General features: G+C 40.4%; 1 protein-coding gene across 11 annotated transcripts in view; it reads left to right on the forward strand.

Annotated features, from left to right (window-relative positions):
- The window catches only part of KIF16B (kinesin family member 16B), a 223,787-nt gene that overhangs the window by 95,748 nt on the left and 109,084 nt on the right, over positions 1-18,955 (forward strand). For 10 of the 11 annotated variants that reach the window (XM_008173558.4, XM_065589753.1, XM_008173537.4 and 7 more), the window contains 5 exons: positions 3,434-3,553; positions 4,086-4,137; positions 5,598-5,735; positions 13,304-13,386; positions 13,585-13,673. In XM_008173558.4, coding sequence (XP_008171780.2) covers positions 3,434-3,553; positions 4,086-4,137; positions 5,598-5,735; positions 13,304-13,386; positions 13,585-13,673 — 482 coding nt within the window. Of the gene's footprint in view, positions 1-3,433; positions 3,554-4,085; positions 4,138-5,597; positions 5,736-13,303; positions 13,387-13,584; positions 13,674-17,788; positions 18,071-18,955 lie in introns of those variants that run through there. The other variant, XM_005287380.5, reaches the window with a different exon arrangement.

The raw sequence follows: 18,955 nt of genomic DNA on the forward strand, positions 1-18,955 counted from the left end.
CTCTGAGGGGATAGTGCATGTGTAACCCACACACCACCTGGGTGTGGTGCTCTGTCCCATCTAGTGGCACCGAGACTACTTAGAGAGAGATTAATGAGTCTGCTTTACAGCCATAGCTACGAGCCATATGGCTTTTAGCTCACGTGGTAGAGGCTCATGCAATTAGCTCTAGAGGTCCCGGGTTTGATCCTGCCCCTCGCCGACCGGGCTTTGTTGGTGTTACACATGTGCAGTCTGGCCAGCAGCACAGAGGAGCTATGTGGGGATGGAACATGCACAGTGCAGATAAAGTCTTGGGAGAATTTAGTTGCCAAACTCTAACATACTACAAGTAGAACATGGGATCTTTTTTTTTTTTTTTTTTTTTCCCCTAGAGGCTTTTCACTCGGCCAAATTTGAGTGGATTTTCACAAGGATGGCAAAATGCACATTCCTGATACTGGGGCAACCCTTTACCAAATTCCAAGTCCCTCCTCCAAAGCATTAGAGGTGCTAGACCCTCTCAATTAACTATTTTTAAACTTTGGTATAAGTGTATTTTCCCCCAGTCTTATTCGCAAAAATGGCTGAAATTTCTAGCTGAAAGTTTCAAAACCCCTCCCCCTCAGTGTGAGGCAGACACCTGGCATGGAAGATTTTCAGACCAAATCAGGCCCACTGATGGGGAGTGGGGTTGGGGGGAAACGGGACAATTGGCCAGGGGCCCAGGCAATTTAAAAGGGCCTGGGGGCTGCCGCTGCCGCGGTAGCCCTTTTAAATTGCCTGGGCGGACCGCAGGGCGGTGACCACTCCAGGCCCAGTGATTGGCCAGCCCAGTGTGGTCGGTCCCGGAAGTGACGGATTCGTCGTCATCGCCCCAGGCCCCGCACCTGGCTAGGGATGACCTGGGGCCTAGAATTGCTGTTGGCGGGCCTGGCCCAAATGGTTTAAGTTCAAGAAAATTATAACCTGAAAACGGGTCTTAAATGGAAAGTGTTAGGTAACCTTAACTGTAGTGGTGCTATAAGCTCTGTCTGTAAAACATACACTAATAGGATGCATTATGTATATGTAATTTTCAGGAATATAGCGAAAATAAGAGATTGATAATGGAATTCAGTTGATTTTCTGTTTTTAAACACATCACTTTTTAAAATCATAATTAACCATTTTATTTTTAATGGTAGTCAGTAAATTTAAACTTTGTTTACCAGCCGAAAGGCGAAGCACTTTTCGTTGCTCTTAATTATTCATAATTGATTTTCGCCCCCAGTTATGATTTCTGTACATCCTAGCAAGCCTATTTTTGCCTCAGCAAGAGATGTTAGCAAGTGATTTGTTCTGCTGAAAAAATATGTTTAGGTCTAAATATTTCATGTGTTGCGTTGGGCCAAAACTGCCAGCAATTTGCAAACGGCCATCAACCTGTATTGTTTTGAAGTATTCAGTGTTGTCATATAGAAGTGTTATAAATTATGTATATCAGTAGATCTTACTCAATAAATATTTAATATGTGATAGATGTTTTTGTCTGAAATTACTTTTTCACTTGAACAATGATTTAAGCTCTACATTTTAGTTTTATAAGGTGACATTTCTACAATATCAAGGAGGTGCCGAATGCAGTTTGAATGTCAGAGAGCTGCAGGGCAGCATTAATCACGAATTCATTTGTTTTCTGAACTCTTGAAAACTTTAATTCATATTTAACCATGGTGGGGTTTGTTTTTGTTTTTGTTTTTGTTTGGGGGTGTTTGTCTTGTCATTGTAACATTTTGGCTTGACGGAGGCAATGCTGGAAAATATTCAGATTTATGTCAACCTGCTGTATTTAGGGGAACTTGCATAGCAAGTCTGCCCACATGTGCAAACATTGTAAGGTCTTGCATGACCCTATAGGGTACATATCAATGAAATGAATAGTCAACAGTCATTCCACTGTCACTAGACATATATCTTGTGTGTTTAGAAGTGCCACTAGAAAAGTGCATGCTTTGTGGTACACGGTTGTGAGATTTGTTAATTTCTCTTTTTTACAATGTCAATTTCACTTGTATAAGAAAAATAAATCCTGATTCCTTTGGAGTTTTGCTGTGTGGTTTATATTTAAAAACCAAACCAAACCAAAACCAAACTTCAATAATAAAGGTACTTTTATATCTAAACCTTGTTTTTTTAATTTTATGTAACTATTATGCTAAACTTTATTTCAAAACAAACTGTTGTTTCCAGTCTTGTTATATACATTAAATACATCAGTAGAGTATTAGGTTTTAAAGATGTTACCAGAAATCATTTATCACTTTAAGGTTGCACTTTCACTCCTGCTGAATGGTACTTTTCTTTGAGTAGTCCCAATGGAATCAAGCACTTGAGGGATTGTGTACAATTGAAATTATGGCTGCAACTGTTATTTATTTATTACTGTTAATATTCTGTGATACTGTTACATTATAGGTTATGCTAATTACTCCAGCTTGTTGGTTTTTCAGTCTTCCAGGCTCATTATGAGGACTCTCAATATTTGGACTCTCAATTTTCCATCCCTTAGGCTTACAAATTCCATATGACTATCCAAATGCTTCATACAACATCAAAAATAGTACAGAACTTCCATTCAGCCAACATCACTGTAGGGTCCTTTTGAGTAATCCTCCTAATCTGCTGTAATACAGCTGCTTTATTGACTATTCCTACATAAATTTATAGAATTTATACATTTATAGAATTCCTGACTAGCAAGCTTGAAATTCCCATTTTAAAATTGAAATCTAATTTTTCAGTCTTGTTTATTTCCTTGTGACCTTTCGTACAGTGTCCAACTTGAGGTACGTCTGTGCTGCACATTCCTTTTGATGGTGTGTAGAATACATATGCTACATGGCCCCCTAGCATGGATTAAATAATAGTGTAGACAGTGAGGCACTGCTTAGGTGAGTAGAGCATAGACTTACTTGAACTCCATGGATATGTACCCTACCGGGCTCTCTGCTCGCCCAAACAGTGCCTACCCCTTCTAAAAATAGCAGTGTCGTGTCCTGCTGGAGTTTTCTCCACAGCAGGGAGCTGTTGGAGCCTTTCGCCACTGCAGGGAAAGTCTCTGGCAACAGGCTCTGGCAGCTCCCCACTGCCCAAGACTTTCGCTGTAGCGGGAAAAGCTCTGACAGGGAGGCAGTGGGGAAGGGCATGGGCAGAGGGGAACTGCCAGGGGCTTTCCCCTCTGCCTCCCTACAGCCAAAGCCTTCCATTGACACATGTAGCTACTCACCACAGTGTGGTTACAGCTTGCTTTTTTCTGCTCTGTGTAGCTACACATACCCTACATGTAGGTGATGTGCAGCGTAAACGTGGCCTTACTGATTCATTAAAAAGCGTTAATTAAATAGAGAATTAACAGTAATACCCTCTTTCTGCTTTGAGGAGAAAGTAAATTTTGTCATTTTTGTCATTGCAGGAACAAACCTTAGCCCTTAGGAAAGAAGGAATTGGTGTCGTTTTAGATTCGGAACTGCCTCACCTCATTGGCATTGATGATGATCTTCTCAGTACTGGGATCATCTTGTATCACTTGAAGGTAAACACACTTCTGTGTTTCCACAGTCTTTATCTGCCTCATGCTTTTTAAATGGACAACTTTAATTATGGTATTCATTTATAATCTACAGTAAATGATCATTACATTTCTCCAGCACTGTGACATCAGCTGTAAAAAGGCTATAACTTGTTCAAATTAAAATACCAATCAGTTAGAGCCTAGGTCTATCCTGAGGGTCAACTCTTTAACCAATGATAGATGTATGACATTCTTGCAAGCTCTGTTGGTTTTTCATTCATCTTGTTGTAAAGCTTGAACTGAAATCTAAATATAGATTAGTTGCCTAAGAACCGTCAAGGTGGTTTTGCTCAATACAAGTAAAATTCGAACTAACAATGTTTTATAATAAAGATTGTCTGATAAAGCAATTTAAAATTGTTACTAGATAATCAAAATACTATGTGTAAACAATAATTTGATCCAAAGTACGGTGTCTGTGGGGATGAGTAATAAAAAATGTATCCTATCTTATTTTGAAGAGTTACAAAAAATAGCTTTTTCCCCTGTCTAGGAGGGCCAAACATATGTTGGCAGAGAAGATGCTGCGACAGAACAGGATATTGGTAAGAAAGTTTAGGCATTTTTACATCCATCCTTCCTTCTAATGTCCATTTCTCTTCCCAACATCCAAACATACAACCTGTTTAAAATGTCCCCTCCTCTTTAGTTACTGATATTCATATATTTTGCTGATTACGAATGTTCATTTAATACTCTTTTAAAAAACAAAATACACAAGAGAACTGCATTTCAATACAGTGATTTTCATTATCATAATTCAGTGGGACTCGGTTCAAATAGTGTCTAATAGTATAATTTTTAAAATAGTTCATGGGTTCTGGCAGACCTTCAGATCCATGCACCATGAGATGCATTATTAACCTGGTCATTGTAAAACTGAAACAGTGCCCTATGATGATAATGTCCTTTTCTGTGTAGTAAACTGCTGTAGTCAAGATCACGATCATTTGATTAACCTGTTGGCATGCTGACAGTATTTTTGTATGGTCTTATGGGAAGCTCCCCAGGTTGATGGAGACAACGCCTACTTAAACTAATCTGCATATTCTCTTCATGTTTGAATGAGAGCTAATTCTGAAGTACTGCATGACATATAAATAAATAAATAAATGGAGATATTCCATCTCCTAGAACTGGAAGGGACCTTGAAAGGTCATCAAGTCTAGCCCCCTGCCTTCACTAGCAGGACCAAGTACTGATTTTGCCCCGGATCCCCAAGTGGCCCCCTCAAGGATTGAACTCACAACCCTGGGTGTAGCAGGCCAATGCTCAAACCACTGAGCTATCCCTCCCCTTCATATGTTATGTCAAGTGACATTGATAGTAGTGTCTGTTGATAAACCATATCCTTTGGGTATAATTTGAGAAATTGGAATTGGGCAAATTTTATAACAGGTTTCTTTGGTCAAAATATGCCTGGTTTTGTGTTTGTAAAGCTTCCATTAAATTAGTGTGTGTCCCGGACTCTGAAATGTTTGACAAAATGGTGTGTTTTTCACCATAATCAGATAATCATACAAGCTATTTTTCCATGACAATACATGTGGGATGTGAGGGGGAGAAGGAAAAAAGCTACGTGGTCTAGTGGATTAAGCACGGGGACAAGAAACCTGAGTTTCTGTTCTATCTTGACTATCCTTTAATAACAGTGACTGCAGACAAGTATTAAGTATTCTATATTATAAACATCCTGTATTTTCAGATTAAATTTAATTTCCCCCAAGTTACACATGCAGATAAAAATAATTGCTCCCACAATTTAAGATTTGTCTGGAAGGCATTATTGTCCAGTGGAATTATAAGAAAAGTTGTCCCTACCAAAAAAAGAGGCAAATCAAATGTCCACATGGGTTGGTGGAGAGGACACAGAATATTGTCCAGAATAAAGTGACTAATACATACTCAAATGCCTGGTGATATGCACCCGCAATCAATGAAAAAAAATCCAAGTCTCATTAAATGCTAGGAAAATAACTCTTTTCTTTGCTCTGGGGTATTTTAGTTCTTCATGGCCTTGATTTGGAAAGTGAGCACTGCGTGTTTGAAAATCTCAGCGGTACAGTGAATTTAATACCACTGAATGGAGCACAGTGTTCTGTGAATGGAATTCAGATTACAGAGGCCACACAACTAAACCAAGGTATTTGCTCAGAAAAACATATTTTCTTTCATGATGTTTTGTTTCTCCCTGGTGATAACCGTGAAAGGCCTTTGCATCATAAGGATACAGTTGTTAAATTCAGTTTTAATTTTACTGTTCCAGTCCTCCTCTCTCACTACCCAAAATAATCAGTACAGCCTTTATTATGGTTTTCTTTGGTTGAACTAGAGAAATCTTATAATGGAAAGAGAATGTTTAACAAGCTTAAACCATTGTTATGAATTCACACTCATGGTTATTAAATATTTGAATTTATGGATTTTTATACAAGGGAAGCCTATGAAAGGTTAAAAGTCAGATTGTTTGTATTGCTATAATAATGAAAAGGAATGCTAGTCCATGTTTGTTCCCCCCCCCCCCAAAAGGAAAAAAAAAGTCCCTAAAGGCCAACAGAGCAGGACTGTTTTGAAGCAGAGAGAGTTTGCTCCAGAGCTGCAGGCCCTTCATGGAGAACAAACTCCTGCCAATCTCTTTTAAATAGATGGCAATCCAGATCGAGCAACTCTGCTGACTGCAGCTGCAGGAGAATGGTATGAGGAGAGAGGCAATGTCCCTAATAGGAAGATCACAAGCTCTCTACTGAACTGTAAATAACTGTTCTTCAACATTGGCAGCCATGTCATAAATTTGTCAGCTAATTACAACATAAGAGGGGAATTGCTTTTACGTGACTGGCAGTAGCTTGTCCCAGCATCGTGATGACGACATCCGAAGCACAGAGTACAACGCTTCCCAAATTGTATGAGGCTCGGTAGTTTTCATTATTTGTAGTGACATCCAAATATGAATGAGGACTTTCATGTTTACAGTATTGCCATTTCATACACCTCTGGTGATTTTGTAAACTCCGAACATTTAGCTTGAAAAAATCATTGGGTTTCCTTTCTAAAGATAGTTGCTTGTTTCAAAATATCTTCATGCTCCCTCCTTTTATTGGCCATACACACACACCAGCTATGGTAGTAAATCCTAGGAGTGTTCCAGTGCCTGGTAAGCATTTGATACATATTTTGGTGCGAGTCCATTGAAGAGGAAAATCAGACTGCAAGTGAGGGTTATTCATAGAAGAGGGAAGAAAAGGTAAGAAGGTGGGTGGGGAGCACTTGTTGCAACAACTCTACTGTTTGGATCCATGCAATAATGCAGGGAATATGTTCATAACACTACAGTAAATTGTAGCCTGCCTTTATCACTGGCAAGAACAAGAAGCGCTCTACTTCTTTCTGTTCACCTTCATTAATATTTTTAAGGTTATTTGCACTTTTATTTTTCAATTTATTTTAAGCACCTAAAAACGTAATCCTAACGTTGATTAATGTTTACAACTAAAAATATTGACATTAAAGGGCAAACCGCACTTTAACAACTGAGGTGTGAAGGAGTTCAGTTTCAGTGTAATTCCTGCCTCACCTTAAATGGGGTAAAGTTCAGCTGGGCCCTAGAGGGAGCTAAAATTTTGAACTCCATTCCCCTCTCGCAAGCCTCTGTAGTGATTGTTCCTCTCATGAGGATTAGGGAAAGAGACAAGAGATCTAGTTGGCTTGATTAGGGATTGTCAAGCCTGCTCATTGATTCAGTTGGGTCACCATTCTAAAGGGCTAGAAGCATATTTCTCCATCCCAGCAACAAAAGCGGCCCCCTTCCTGTGCTTCCTGGACTCTGCCCAAATTGTTGTTGTGAGACGATGGTTGTATGAATGGGATTAAGTATAGGCAATTCAATTAGATGTGGTGGCACAGTTTTTGCCATGGAAAGATGGCATCCTATAGGGTTTAGGTGATTGCCATTTGGGGATGAGAAGGAATTTTTCTTATGTTGCAGACTGCAAGTACAGTTAAGTTTTTTTGACCCCCTTTACTTTCTCTGGAGTATTTGGTGTAGGGGCTGCGTGGCTTTGCGTTAGGTAAGTTATAGAGGTTGTTGGTTTGAACCAGGTTTTTGGCAAGCAGCTATCTTTTCCCCAAATAAAATATCTAAACATTTTATTGCAGCTTTGTATGGGCAGTGGTCTTGTGGACTTTGTGAAATTTTAGTGCCAGAGCATATCCCAAACCCAAGCACAACTGGGGTGAGTGTGGCCATTGCATAGAAAGAGTTAGGATTTGGGGAAGAGCCCCTTAGTATACTGTGCAGAGTGAGGCTCTCCTCCTTAGTACTGAGTCCACATGAGAAGGGGCAGATTGGAATTGCTGTCAGAAGTATTTGAAAGAAAGCAGATAAGATTTTGCTGTCTAGTATAGGAATTTTTCCTTTTATTAAAATTATTTCATCAGAATTTTCTGCTGTTTGTTTAAGCCAATGATTCTCAAACTGCAGTTCATGGAATGCTTGCTGATGGCTTTTAGAGAGCTAGCAGGTCACATGGTGCAGTGTAGCTATTTCTGTATCCAACTAAGCATTTAACCGTAAAGGACCTGAAATAAGGAGGAGGCAGCCTAGCTGCCTTTACTATATTCACTAGGTGGATATGTAGTTACTCCAGGGGTGTGGAAGAGGTGCTCCTGGGGTGGAAGGGAGTTTCCCTGCTACATTCCTGCACGTGTCTTTTCTTGGACAGAGATGCCTGCAGAGTAGACTCCATCTTGGCCACCAGGGTGCTAAAGTTTCATATATATGTTGTGGCAGAGCTCTGACCTTGTTCCCGTGGGTCCTGCACTTCTAGGCGGTATATGCTAGCCTCAGTGGCTCTCTATGACCCTCCACGTAGCCTCCTCTCTCTAGGGCCAGGGTTACAGTCTACTGAGCTCCTTTTCATCATAAGCCAGCAAGGAGGTTGGTGAGAGAACTCCCACAGTCTCTGTTGTCCCTAGGGCTTGTTTTAGAACAGTTTAGCCTCCTGTCCTGACAGGGGCCTGACTTCCCCTCCCCAGGAGGTGTTCCTGTAGTGGTGGGTTGGGGGGAACCCGGACCCGCCCTCTACTCCGGGTTCCGGCCCAGAGACCCTAATGGTAGCAGCTGTTGGCAGCCAACCTTTCACTGCCAGAGTTGCCACATTTCCCTGGGCCACTTCCCCACAGCTCTCCTGCTTCTCCCTTACCTTAGAATATTTGCTACTGCCACCAAGATCTGCACCTGCGGCGGCTCCACCCAGGCCCGCGCCCTAGGCTGCAAGGCGCACCACAGCGGCCCTCCTACTCGTCGCGGCGTAGCCCCCTCGGCTCTCATTGCCGGCGACGGTGGAATGCGAGTGCCTAGTGGGCCACTTTTGATAAGCTGAACTGGCGCTGCGGGATGAACCGAACGCCGGGTTAAGGCGCCCCATGCCGACGCTCATCAGACCCCAGAAAAGGTGTTGGTTGATATAGACAGCAGGACGGTGGCCAAGGAAGTTGGAATCCGCTAAGGAGTGTGTAACAACTCACCTGCCGAATCAACTAGCCCTGAAAATGGATGGCGCTGGAGCGTCGGGCCCACACCCGGCCGTCGCCGGCAATGAGAGCCGAGGGGGCTACGCCGCGACGAGTAGGAGGGCCGCTGCAGTGTGCCTTGAAGCCTAGGGCGCGGGCCCGGGTGGAGCCGCCGCAGGTGCAGATCTTGGTGGTAGTAGCAAATATTCAAACGAGAACTTTGAAGGCCGAAGTGGAGAAGGGTTCCATGTGGTGGTCCCTTACCTTACGGTTCCCTTATCAATAACTTGAGGGTGTCTTCATTAACCAGTCCTTCAGCCGCACTGGCTCTCCTCTGCCTGACTGGAGTGAGCCCTTTTTATAGTATCAGCGGGGCCTTAATTAGAGTCAGGTGGTCACATTGGCTTAATGGCCTCACCTGACTCTTTGCAGGATAATTGGAGTCAGGTGTTCTCATTAGCCTGGAGCAGCCTTTGCTCTGGTCAGTCAGGGAACAGAAAACTGTTAATCCAGTGGCCAGTATATCTGCCTTCTGCTATTCTGCTGTACCCAACTGGCCTGGGTCTATCACTATATATATATATATATACACAGACACATAGCAGAACTCATGAACTAGCTAGTTGTCATGCTGTTCTGTAATACACACATCTTAGCACTGATTATTAATGTTTACTTTTTCAACCTGGAATCTCAGCACCTTTAAATATCTGCTCTAGGTAGTTGTAATTTACCGCTGAGACTTTTAAATGTGTCCTTTCATTAGTAAATTACCATTTGTTTGGAAATGTGTTAGTGTTTAGATTTCCCTAGGAATAAATGCACATAATTATCACTTCCTTCTCCAAATTACTTCAAACATTTGTAAATTCTAGTTAATGTGCTTTTTGTCTAACTGCAACCTACTGTAATATTTTCGCCTAATAAAAACATCTTACAAGATTTTCAGCAGCATTAAATCCATATTTAAATGTTTGACTGTTTTCTGTTTTGAATAAATCCCAGCCTAAATCCAATTTGGATCCAGATTTAGGCCAAAATACCATCACATTTTTACTTTTAAAAATTCCCTCTTTTTAGAATTCAACTAAAAATAACTTTTGCCTTACATCCAGGAAGATTCTCATTATGTATCAGTTAGTTTTAATGGTTGCAATATTTTTTTCAATGTGGTGGGGATATGTTTGGTGATATAATGTGCAGAACCATGCACATTTTATTTTCATCCAAATGTTTTTTTTTCTGTTGAAACTGGATATGAATGGGGAGAAATCAGTTACATTACCAGATAAGAATTAAGCAAGTGGTAGGGAACATGCCTATTGATGCTGTCTGATAAACCCTTTCCTTTGCCGCTTACTCCCACTCTGAATGTAGGAACTTAAAATAAAAAAATAAATAAATCATGCAACTCATAGCAAAACCAGTTGTTTCCATGACAACATCAACTCTACACTTTGCACACATGCATTTTGATGTGGAATTGCATTTTACAATCATGTAATATTGAGCAATGTGACCTCTTATTTAGCAAATATTTTGCAAACTTTGGTTAGGCTCAAATATGCTTTTTGTTCTGTTTTAATGTTGATACTAACCTAAGTAAGTGCTTTCAAGTGGGAGTAAAAATTGTATAATCATGCGTAAGTAATAGAAAGAATAACACTAAAATGTTAATTTGTAAAATGTAAATCCCCATCTGTAAAATGGAAATAACAACATACCCCCTACCTTACAAGGGTTTTGTGAGGATACATACATTAAAGATTGTGAAGAATTCAGATATTATAACGATGGGAGCCATATAAGTACCGTAGATGCATAGGAATCTAAATGTGCAGCTAACAATGGAGTGTCCTACTTTGTATGCGTAATCACCTAGTTTCAAATATTCTTACTTATTTTTAAAACCATTTTTTCAGATGTGCAGAAACAATAATGCTTATCTACATACTGATTCTGAAGTTTCAGTTCACTTGTTTGTTGTTTTCATCTGATCACATGGAAAAGCGGTTAAAGATTTTGGAATGAATGATTTTTACACTCCGAAATAGATTAAGGAGTTTCACTGAAATCAGCCCTCCTCCACCCTCTTAAAATAATCAAAATAACCTTCCAGCAGAGACCAAGAATAAAAAAGGATTTGTTTGGGAAAATTATAATCATATGAAATAGTATTAGAATGGAAATGGTTTTACAACTTAAGCTATAGTGGTTATGACCAGCAGGGACCTGTTTAATGTGCTTTCATAAAAAAGGGTACCAATGCATTTCATGACAGAAAGGCCAACCTGACTGCATCACATAAATTACAGAGATGGTATCGAGATGACTTTGCAACACAAACCTTCATGAACAGTAAATCTCTTTAAGATTAGACTGGGATGAAATGCAATAGCCCTGTTGCTATAATCCAGAATTGAAAGCAAAGGATGTTTGATTTCACCTTTCTGTGTGATAACACCAACATTTCTTATGCCCTTTGTCTGCCAGATTTATTTAGATGGTAAAGCACATCTGCGTGTGCACAGTACCGAGCATATGAGAATCTGTAGGCATTACCAACATACAAATAATATCTACAAATATATTATTAAAAGTAGAACAAAAGGGAAGGGAGGCCATAGAACAAGATGGAATCCACATATATACAATATACACAATAACTTACAATCGGAAACAAACATGAATGCTTACTTTAAGAATCAGTGGCGACTATGCCAATTGATACTCATGCTCTAAGTATTCTAAAACATTAAAGATCTCCCACTAGACTGTAAAGAAACTTTTGCAAATTAGCAACATTGCCCGCATCTGAAGATGTCGGTTTTCCATTTTAGTTGTATAATTATTTTGGCCAGTAGACTTGGTGCTCTCATTACCAGCATATATACATTAGGAAGTCTATATCACCTAAAGTAAATACTGTAACCACAAGTCTAATAGGAAACTACAGTAGAGCCATTTGGGATGCTGCCTATATAGGAATGAAATGCTGACCTCATCAAAGTCAATAGGAGGCTTACCATTGACTTCACTGGGGCCAGAATTTCACTCCAGATTTTTATTCATAATTATTAAAGACCATGTAAATTGTGATCACAGTAAAAATCAACTTATGTTCTCAGTAAGGCAAATTCTCTTAATCAAGTGGAACGTTCATATCTAAGGGCAGAATTTGATCCTAACATACTTGGCTTGTTGAAGTAAAATATGACACCTCTCCTCAAGCTTTGCCTGACTGTGCTGGCAAGTTTTTCGTCCATAAAACCAGGTAAATCTATGGCTATTTAAAAAGAGTTTCTATTTCATTATAACAGTAAAACACCACTGATAACACAGTTATAGAGTATTATTAAAATTGGCCTTAATGTCCTCCAAATCTGGCAGTAGTTGCCCAGAAATGTGTTTTCATTTGTCATCTGTAATTGATTAAACACAGAACATGTTGACCTATCTGAAGGTAATGGGGGGCTATTGAATAATTTGAGAGATTCATTGTTTTGGTTCATGAAATAGATTTTCAGCATCATAGTCAGATGACCCTGTTTTGAATATTAGAGTGTTTCGGATCAATGTTTATCTGGTTGGGGGAATGAATGGCTGAGAGCACAAATGATGAACCAGTAGCTGGTTCAGATTGGTCTCAGATCATTAGTGATTGAAAGTCATTGCCATTAGGCATGTGTTTTCACCTGTGCTGAGTACTGGACAGGTTACATTTGGCAATAACTGGCGCCTTTCAGAAAGGAATCCAGAGATTAAATGGGTTGGAGACTGGACTATCCTCTAACCATAGACGAGAGCTCTCCAAATGGGCCTTGAAGTATACATAGGCAAAGCAGTGTGAGAAAGCACCTACTGCCATCTCCACTGCTTTCCTCTGTTCTTTGGATAAAATAGTCCAATGGTTAGTCTATATTTTGTAAAAAATAATAATAATAAAAAAGACATAACATCCATGTATTTTAAAGTAGTAATAGGGAGGAATAAGGTATATACTACAATAACTATTAACACAGCTCCAGCTCCATCTAAACATTAAAAAAAACCCTAAACCTTAGTTGTTAGAATAATGCTTTTTCATTTTTGTCTTATGTTGTAGAAGTCAGTGCTCTTGTCAGATGACTGAGAAAATTATTGGACATCTCCTGGTACAGTAAGCTGTCAATAAACCCGTGTGTGTGTTTTTCCTGCCAGGTGCTGTTATATTACTTGGGAGAACCAATATGTTTCGCTTTAATCATCCCAAGGAAGCTGCCAAACTGAGGGAAAAAAGAAAGGTGAGTACCTGAGGAATTCAAATCTTTTAATAATTTTTGTTTCTAATATGTTTAAATATTCACTGGTTTAGATAATATTTCGCGTTGCTTTACGTCAAAATAGTTCATATTTTGTCGAGTAGAAAAAGTGATATTTCTGTAAGCACCGCAGTGTTTCTTTAATACTAGTAATAATCTTTTAATTCTATCTTCTGTTAGAGTGGACTACTGTCTTCCTTCAGTTTATCTATGACAGATCTTTCAAAATCTTGTGAGAACCTCTCAGCTGTCATGCTTTATAATCCAGGGTAAGTATATTCTAAACAGTAATTACACAAATAGCAATAATTCATTCTTGAAAGTTAGTTTAAATGTATTTTTAAATATCAATTTAGATGAAGTGTTCAGTTTGTTAATTAACTTATTGTGTTAGATGAAGTGTTCAGTTCGTTAATTAACTTTATTGTGTACACCATGATGTTTGTGCCAAAAATGTAGGATAAATTTTTTAAAAATTTCCAAAGTGACTTAAGCTCCTAAATCATTTTTGAAAATGGGATTTAGGCTATGAAGGTGCTAGTAAAGTCACTTAAGTACTTTTGAAAATTTGACCTGTAAACCAAAATGTCTCCTTTACATAGGAGGAGAGCATTACTGCATTAGTGAGTAGCCAGTCCTGCCTGGAGCTCAGCCCCCAAACATGAGAACAGTCCTATTCTAGAGAGCAGCCTCGCACACCTAGGAGTTTGACACTAATAAAATTGCAATGTATGGAGTTCATAAGGCAAGTTTTGCCAGTGCAAACAAGACAGTTCAGTAGAATTCATGAGGTAGCAAATTTTCCATTTGTCCTAATTTCCCATGCAAGATATTTCTCTTTAAAAATTACATGTGTATAATTTATCCTCTCCAAACACAATATTTGACTGCAAATCACTCAAGGTTGCTCAAGTGCATGTAACAACAATAAAAGCATAATAAGGCCAGGAAATCAGTGTCTCAAGTCCTCACCCAGCCCTTTCAACAGTAACAGTGACTTTGCTAACTCTGTATTATGACGCAAACATACCACCCACAACACATGCTACTTCTCACCATCTCTACGCTTAACACGGAACCTTTAATTCTAACCAGGAGTAATGGATGTTCTGCGATTGTTCAGGTTATGGAACTGGTATTGTTTGAAATAGGTGGCTAATTTAGAGTATGGTGAATAGTTTTTGTCGCCAGTTTGAGTTCAGTTTGCTGCTGCTGATTATTAATGGAGGCAATTAATAGAATATAAAACTTTTATCATGTTTGAGGTTGTTGTTCAGTGTTTGTACTGGAGCCCTGAAGTGATTTACTGAAGAAGTATGGTGTTGTTTTTTGCTTTCTCAATAGCTAACATTTTGCGTTGAGGGATAAAGTTGCATGAGTTTGAGAAGTGTTTAAAGTGGATTTGAAACAGGAGGGGGAAGCAGTCATCTTGCCAACCAAGCAGAAGGGAAAGCGATGAGAAAACATTGCTTATCCATGCCAAGGAGAGAAGGGGGATTCTGCTGGGGAGCAGCCATTTACCCCAGGCCAGGGAAAGGAGAAGGATCCACTGCTTTACATCTTTACCCCTTACTTTAACCCCAGTATAGAACTAGAGGGAGTAGGGATTTGTGCTGCAGGTAGAGATGTCTTCTTCATTTTTCCCTCTCTGGATCTCCCAGCTCAAGCCCCATTCTCTCCCCGCCCCCTCCCCCCCCCCCCCCCACTCCCGGCCTCCTTTCTCCCATGCCTCATGTCCCCTCTGCATGTCTGCAGAGGCAGGTTGGCAGCAGCTGAAGGCAGAAGTAGCTGATGTAACTTGACAGTTCTGTTGGCTAGTTCTGGTGTAACATAGGTTACCCCAAGTAAGGGGGACAAGAATGTGTTTAATTTTAAAATGTCGAAAGTGGCCTGTGTCTACTGTTATCCAAGAGTATGAGGGAATGAAAGAGAAGTTTGGAAATCATGGCAATTATTTTTAATTAGAATAGCTCTCAGAAATTTGAGGAAACAGGATAGTCCAAAAAAGGAATAGACACTTCCTCTAAAAAAGCTAGTAAATATTTTACTGAAATGTTACAAAGAAAATTATTCTCTAAAGAGTTGTAATGGTGTTTGGACACGGAGGGTTAAATTTTGAAGTCACTTTGGTAAATTTTACTCTAAATTGAATTACACACCTGAATAATGGGTTGTTTGTCCTCCATTGTATCTAACTCTTAACTATGGAGTTATTCTCCATGTCTCCCTGACTTGCAGGATAGGACATTTAGTGATAACTTCAGTTTAAATAATGCATTCAATTCTGTAGCTCATGTATAAAAACGTTGTTTGGTTTCCTTGACACACCCGTGATTATTGCTCTCTTGCCAGAAAGTTACCCACAGAGAACTCAAGACACTGAACTGGTTGCTCATAAATTTCACGTTTATCTTTTCTGAGGGAGGTGAAAAAGAATTCTTAAAAAGTGGAAGTTTTCCCCAGCCTCCCAAAACAGATTGATCTAAAAAACTACTTCTGACTGCTCTTAAGATTATTTCTTGTAAAGGGAGGGGGGAGGTTCTTGGAGAGCCCCTTGTTATAATTCTGCTTCTCCGTGCCTTTTCCAGACTATTATCCTGTTTGAACAGTGCTATGAACAAGGGAGTTATATCTCATGGTATTGACCACAACTTGGTAGTCAATGTAGACCAGACAAATTGTGTTTAAGGTTGTCTCACTCACAGTCATCAAACTTAGGGTACAGTTTTGTAGTATGGAAAAGTATGTGATGGGAGGGTTGGGAATGATTTTTCTATCCCCGGAGGAGTTCACTGCATCTCCCGATGCTGCCAAAACATGCCTGCCAGACAGAATTCCTTCTTTGACCTCATAAAATACTTCTGGCATAGACCAGATTGTATTCTGTGGCATGGAATTTTGGGCAGATCACCCCTGTCTTCTCTACAAGATCTTCAAACCACTTGGGCCTCCCACTTCCTTTGACATTACACAAGTTGAATAGTGTATTTGAACTGTTAATATACTCAGTAATTTTCAGGAACAAAGTCTAAACAGTTTTCCCCAAAGAACACTGTGACGCTGGCAGACCAGGTGCGAGCTCATGCCAAGGCCCTAGGCTTCACTGAACACTGACAAATGCATAGCTGAAAACCAGTCTGGCTCACCAGTCTGGCGTGTTAGTATTGTTCAATAGACGTTAAGTTTATAAAAATGGGTTTAGTATTTAGATTTTATGAAATGCTTGTAGGATGCTGCGTGTATTAATTTTGCTTATAACATCAGTGTACCCCATGTTTTAAGGTTATGTTAAATGTTTGCATTGTAGTCCTCTGTAATTATGAGAGTCATCAAACAAGAAAGGAGCATTACTTAGTGTAGAAATGCTGGCTTCCTATGGAAGGTATTATATTCTGCCGACCAAGAAGGCCCACGGAAAGCTAATGAGCCATTATGAAACATCAGAGAACAAAGACTTTGTTGATTGCTCCCCCACACCTGTGAAGAGGAGACAAGCAGGTGAACTCATCCCATCAGCTTGAACTCTGGGGGAAGGGAATAAAAATACCTGACAAGAAGGATCCTGTGCATGCCTATGCTGCTTGAACTCTGAGGGGTGAAGACTGCTAAACATAAGCAAGAGTTCCCTAGTGCTTGGTCTGGCTTAGCCCTGGAGGACATATAAAGCTAACGTATTGCAGCTATTACTTTTCTATTGCTTTTTGGAGCCTAAGACTGTAACTCATTTGTGTGTGCGTGTTTACCTGCTTTAATCTTGTAATTAGCTCTTGTTAGCTAAGAAAAGAAATAAATCTTTAGTTAGTTTATTGTAGGATTGGCTACAAGCTTTGTCTTTGGTGAAAGATCTAGGGTGCAATTGACCTGCGGTAAGTGACTGGTCCTTTGGGACTGGGAGTAACCTGAATATTGTTGTGATATTTGGTGTAAGGGACCTTCTGTCACAATAGCAAGCGTGCCTGAGTGGCAAGATAGATCAGAGTAGCCAAGTGCACTCCATGTTAAGGTTGTTGTAGTGATTTAGGAGTTCACACTTGATACTTAGTTGGTGAAATCTAAGTATAGAGCTCACAACCAGTTTGGAGTTTGTGCCCTACTTCTTAACAGTCTGTCCTAAGGTTGGTACTCATGCTTGTGAGCCACTCCAGACAGCTTGACACTCATGTATTCTTAGCAGGATTCACATGCAACAGGTCAGTTGGGTTTAGAGATTATAACCTAGCTCTGATAAAAGTGTAAACTTAGTATTGAGAGCTTTAAAGGTTACACATTAGTCATAATGAATGAATCACAGTCATATGATGGTGTTGACAGAAAAGAGCTGGAATAGTTATGTAAGGAGAGGGGAATATCCCATAAAAAGAAAATTCCAGGAGCTGAAAGCTTTGCTCATAAGTGCTGACCAGAGGGAGTCCAAGAACCTTTCTGCCCCAGGTGTTACAGAGGAAAACACTGCAGTTGAACTGGCCTGATTGTAGTACTGGGCAGCCCATAAAGAACATGAGCTCTGGAGACCTTGGTGAGATTTTGGATCAGGGAGACCAAAGGAAGCTGAGGAGAGAGCCCACGAAAAAACATGGAAGCTGAAAACAGGGCACACAAAAGGCAGCTGTAACCTCACACTTTTCAACTCAGAATACTGGAACACCAAAAGGAGCTTCCTCAGCAGGTGAGTATATTCTCCTCCCCCTCCCTTCTCCCCTCCACCCCCACCCCCCCAGCATCAGGGATAGGAGAAAGTCTGCCCAGTTAATAAAGAGACTAATTGCATTGAAGAGTACCTGTCCACCTTTGAAAAACTGTGTGGGATGCACAAATCCCAGAGGATAAGAAGATGCCTATCCTCTTAACCAGATTAACTGGGAAAGCCAGACAAGTTTTTAATGATATGGAGGAGGGTGATGCTAAGGTGTATATGGAATGTAAAGAAAATATATTGAGGTGGTTTAAGATTACCCCTGAAGTACAGAAATCTCAAAATGTTTGACAATATCACTCATGTTAAATATGTGCATAAAATATGTAGTTTTCTGAGAAAATGGATAATGGGGGCTGGGGTTGAAGGTAATTATGAAAAACTGTTTGATCTGATGGCCCTGGAGTAATTGTTATAGGTAAGGCTAAGATTTTGTCATAGATATTTTTAGTAACAGTCCATGGACAGCTCATGGGCAATAAACAGAAACTCACGGAAGCCTCTGTCCCTGACTTTCACTAAAAATATCTATGACAAAATGGGGAGGCAGATTCAACACCCACTGCTGCTGGGGCTTGGAGTCCCCCACCGCTGCAGTGAGTGGGAGCTCTGGGGTCTCCCCACGCAGTGGCTGAGCAGCTCTGGGGGGTTCCCCGCCATCTGTGGTGAGTGAGAGCTCTGGGTTCCCACAGGGGCTGGGCTGCTGCGGTGTCCCCTTGCCCCCTGCAGTGGCTGGGAGCCCCAGGAGGTCCCCCCGCCACGGCTAGACAGCTGCAGGGTTCCCCCCACCAGGGCGGGGGCAGGGAGCTGCACGGGGTCCGTCTGAAGGTTCATCCTTGGGCAGAAAATGTCACAGAG

This window comes from Chrysemys picta, chromosome 3 (genome assembly GCF_011386835.1).
Source record: "Chrysemys picta bellii isolate R12L10 chromosome 3, ASM1138683v2, whole genome shotgun sequence".
NCBI lineage: Eukaryota > Metazoa > Chordata > Testudines > Emydidae > Chrysemys > Chrysemys picta.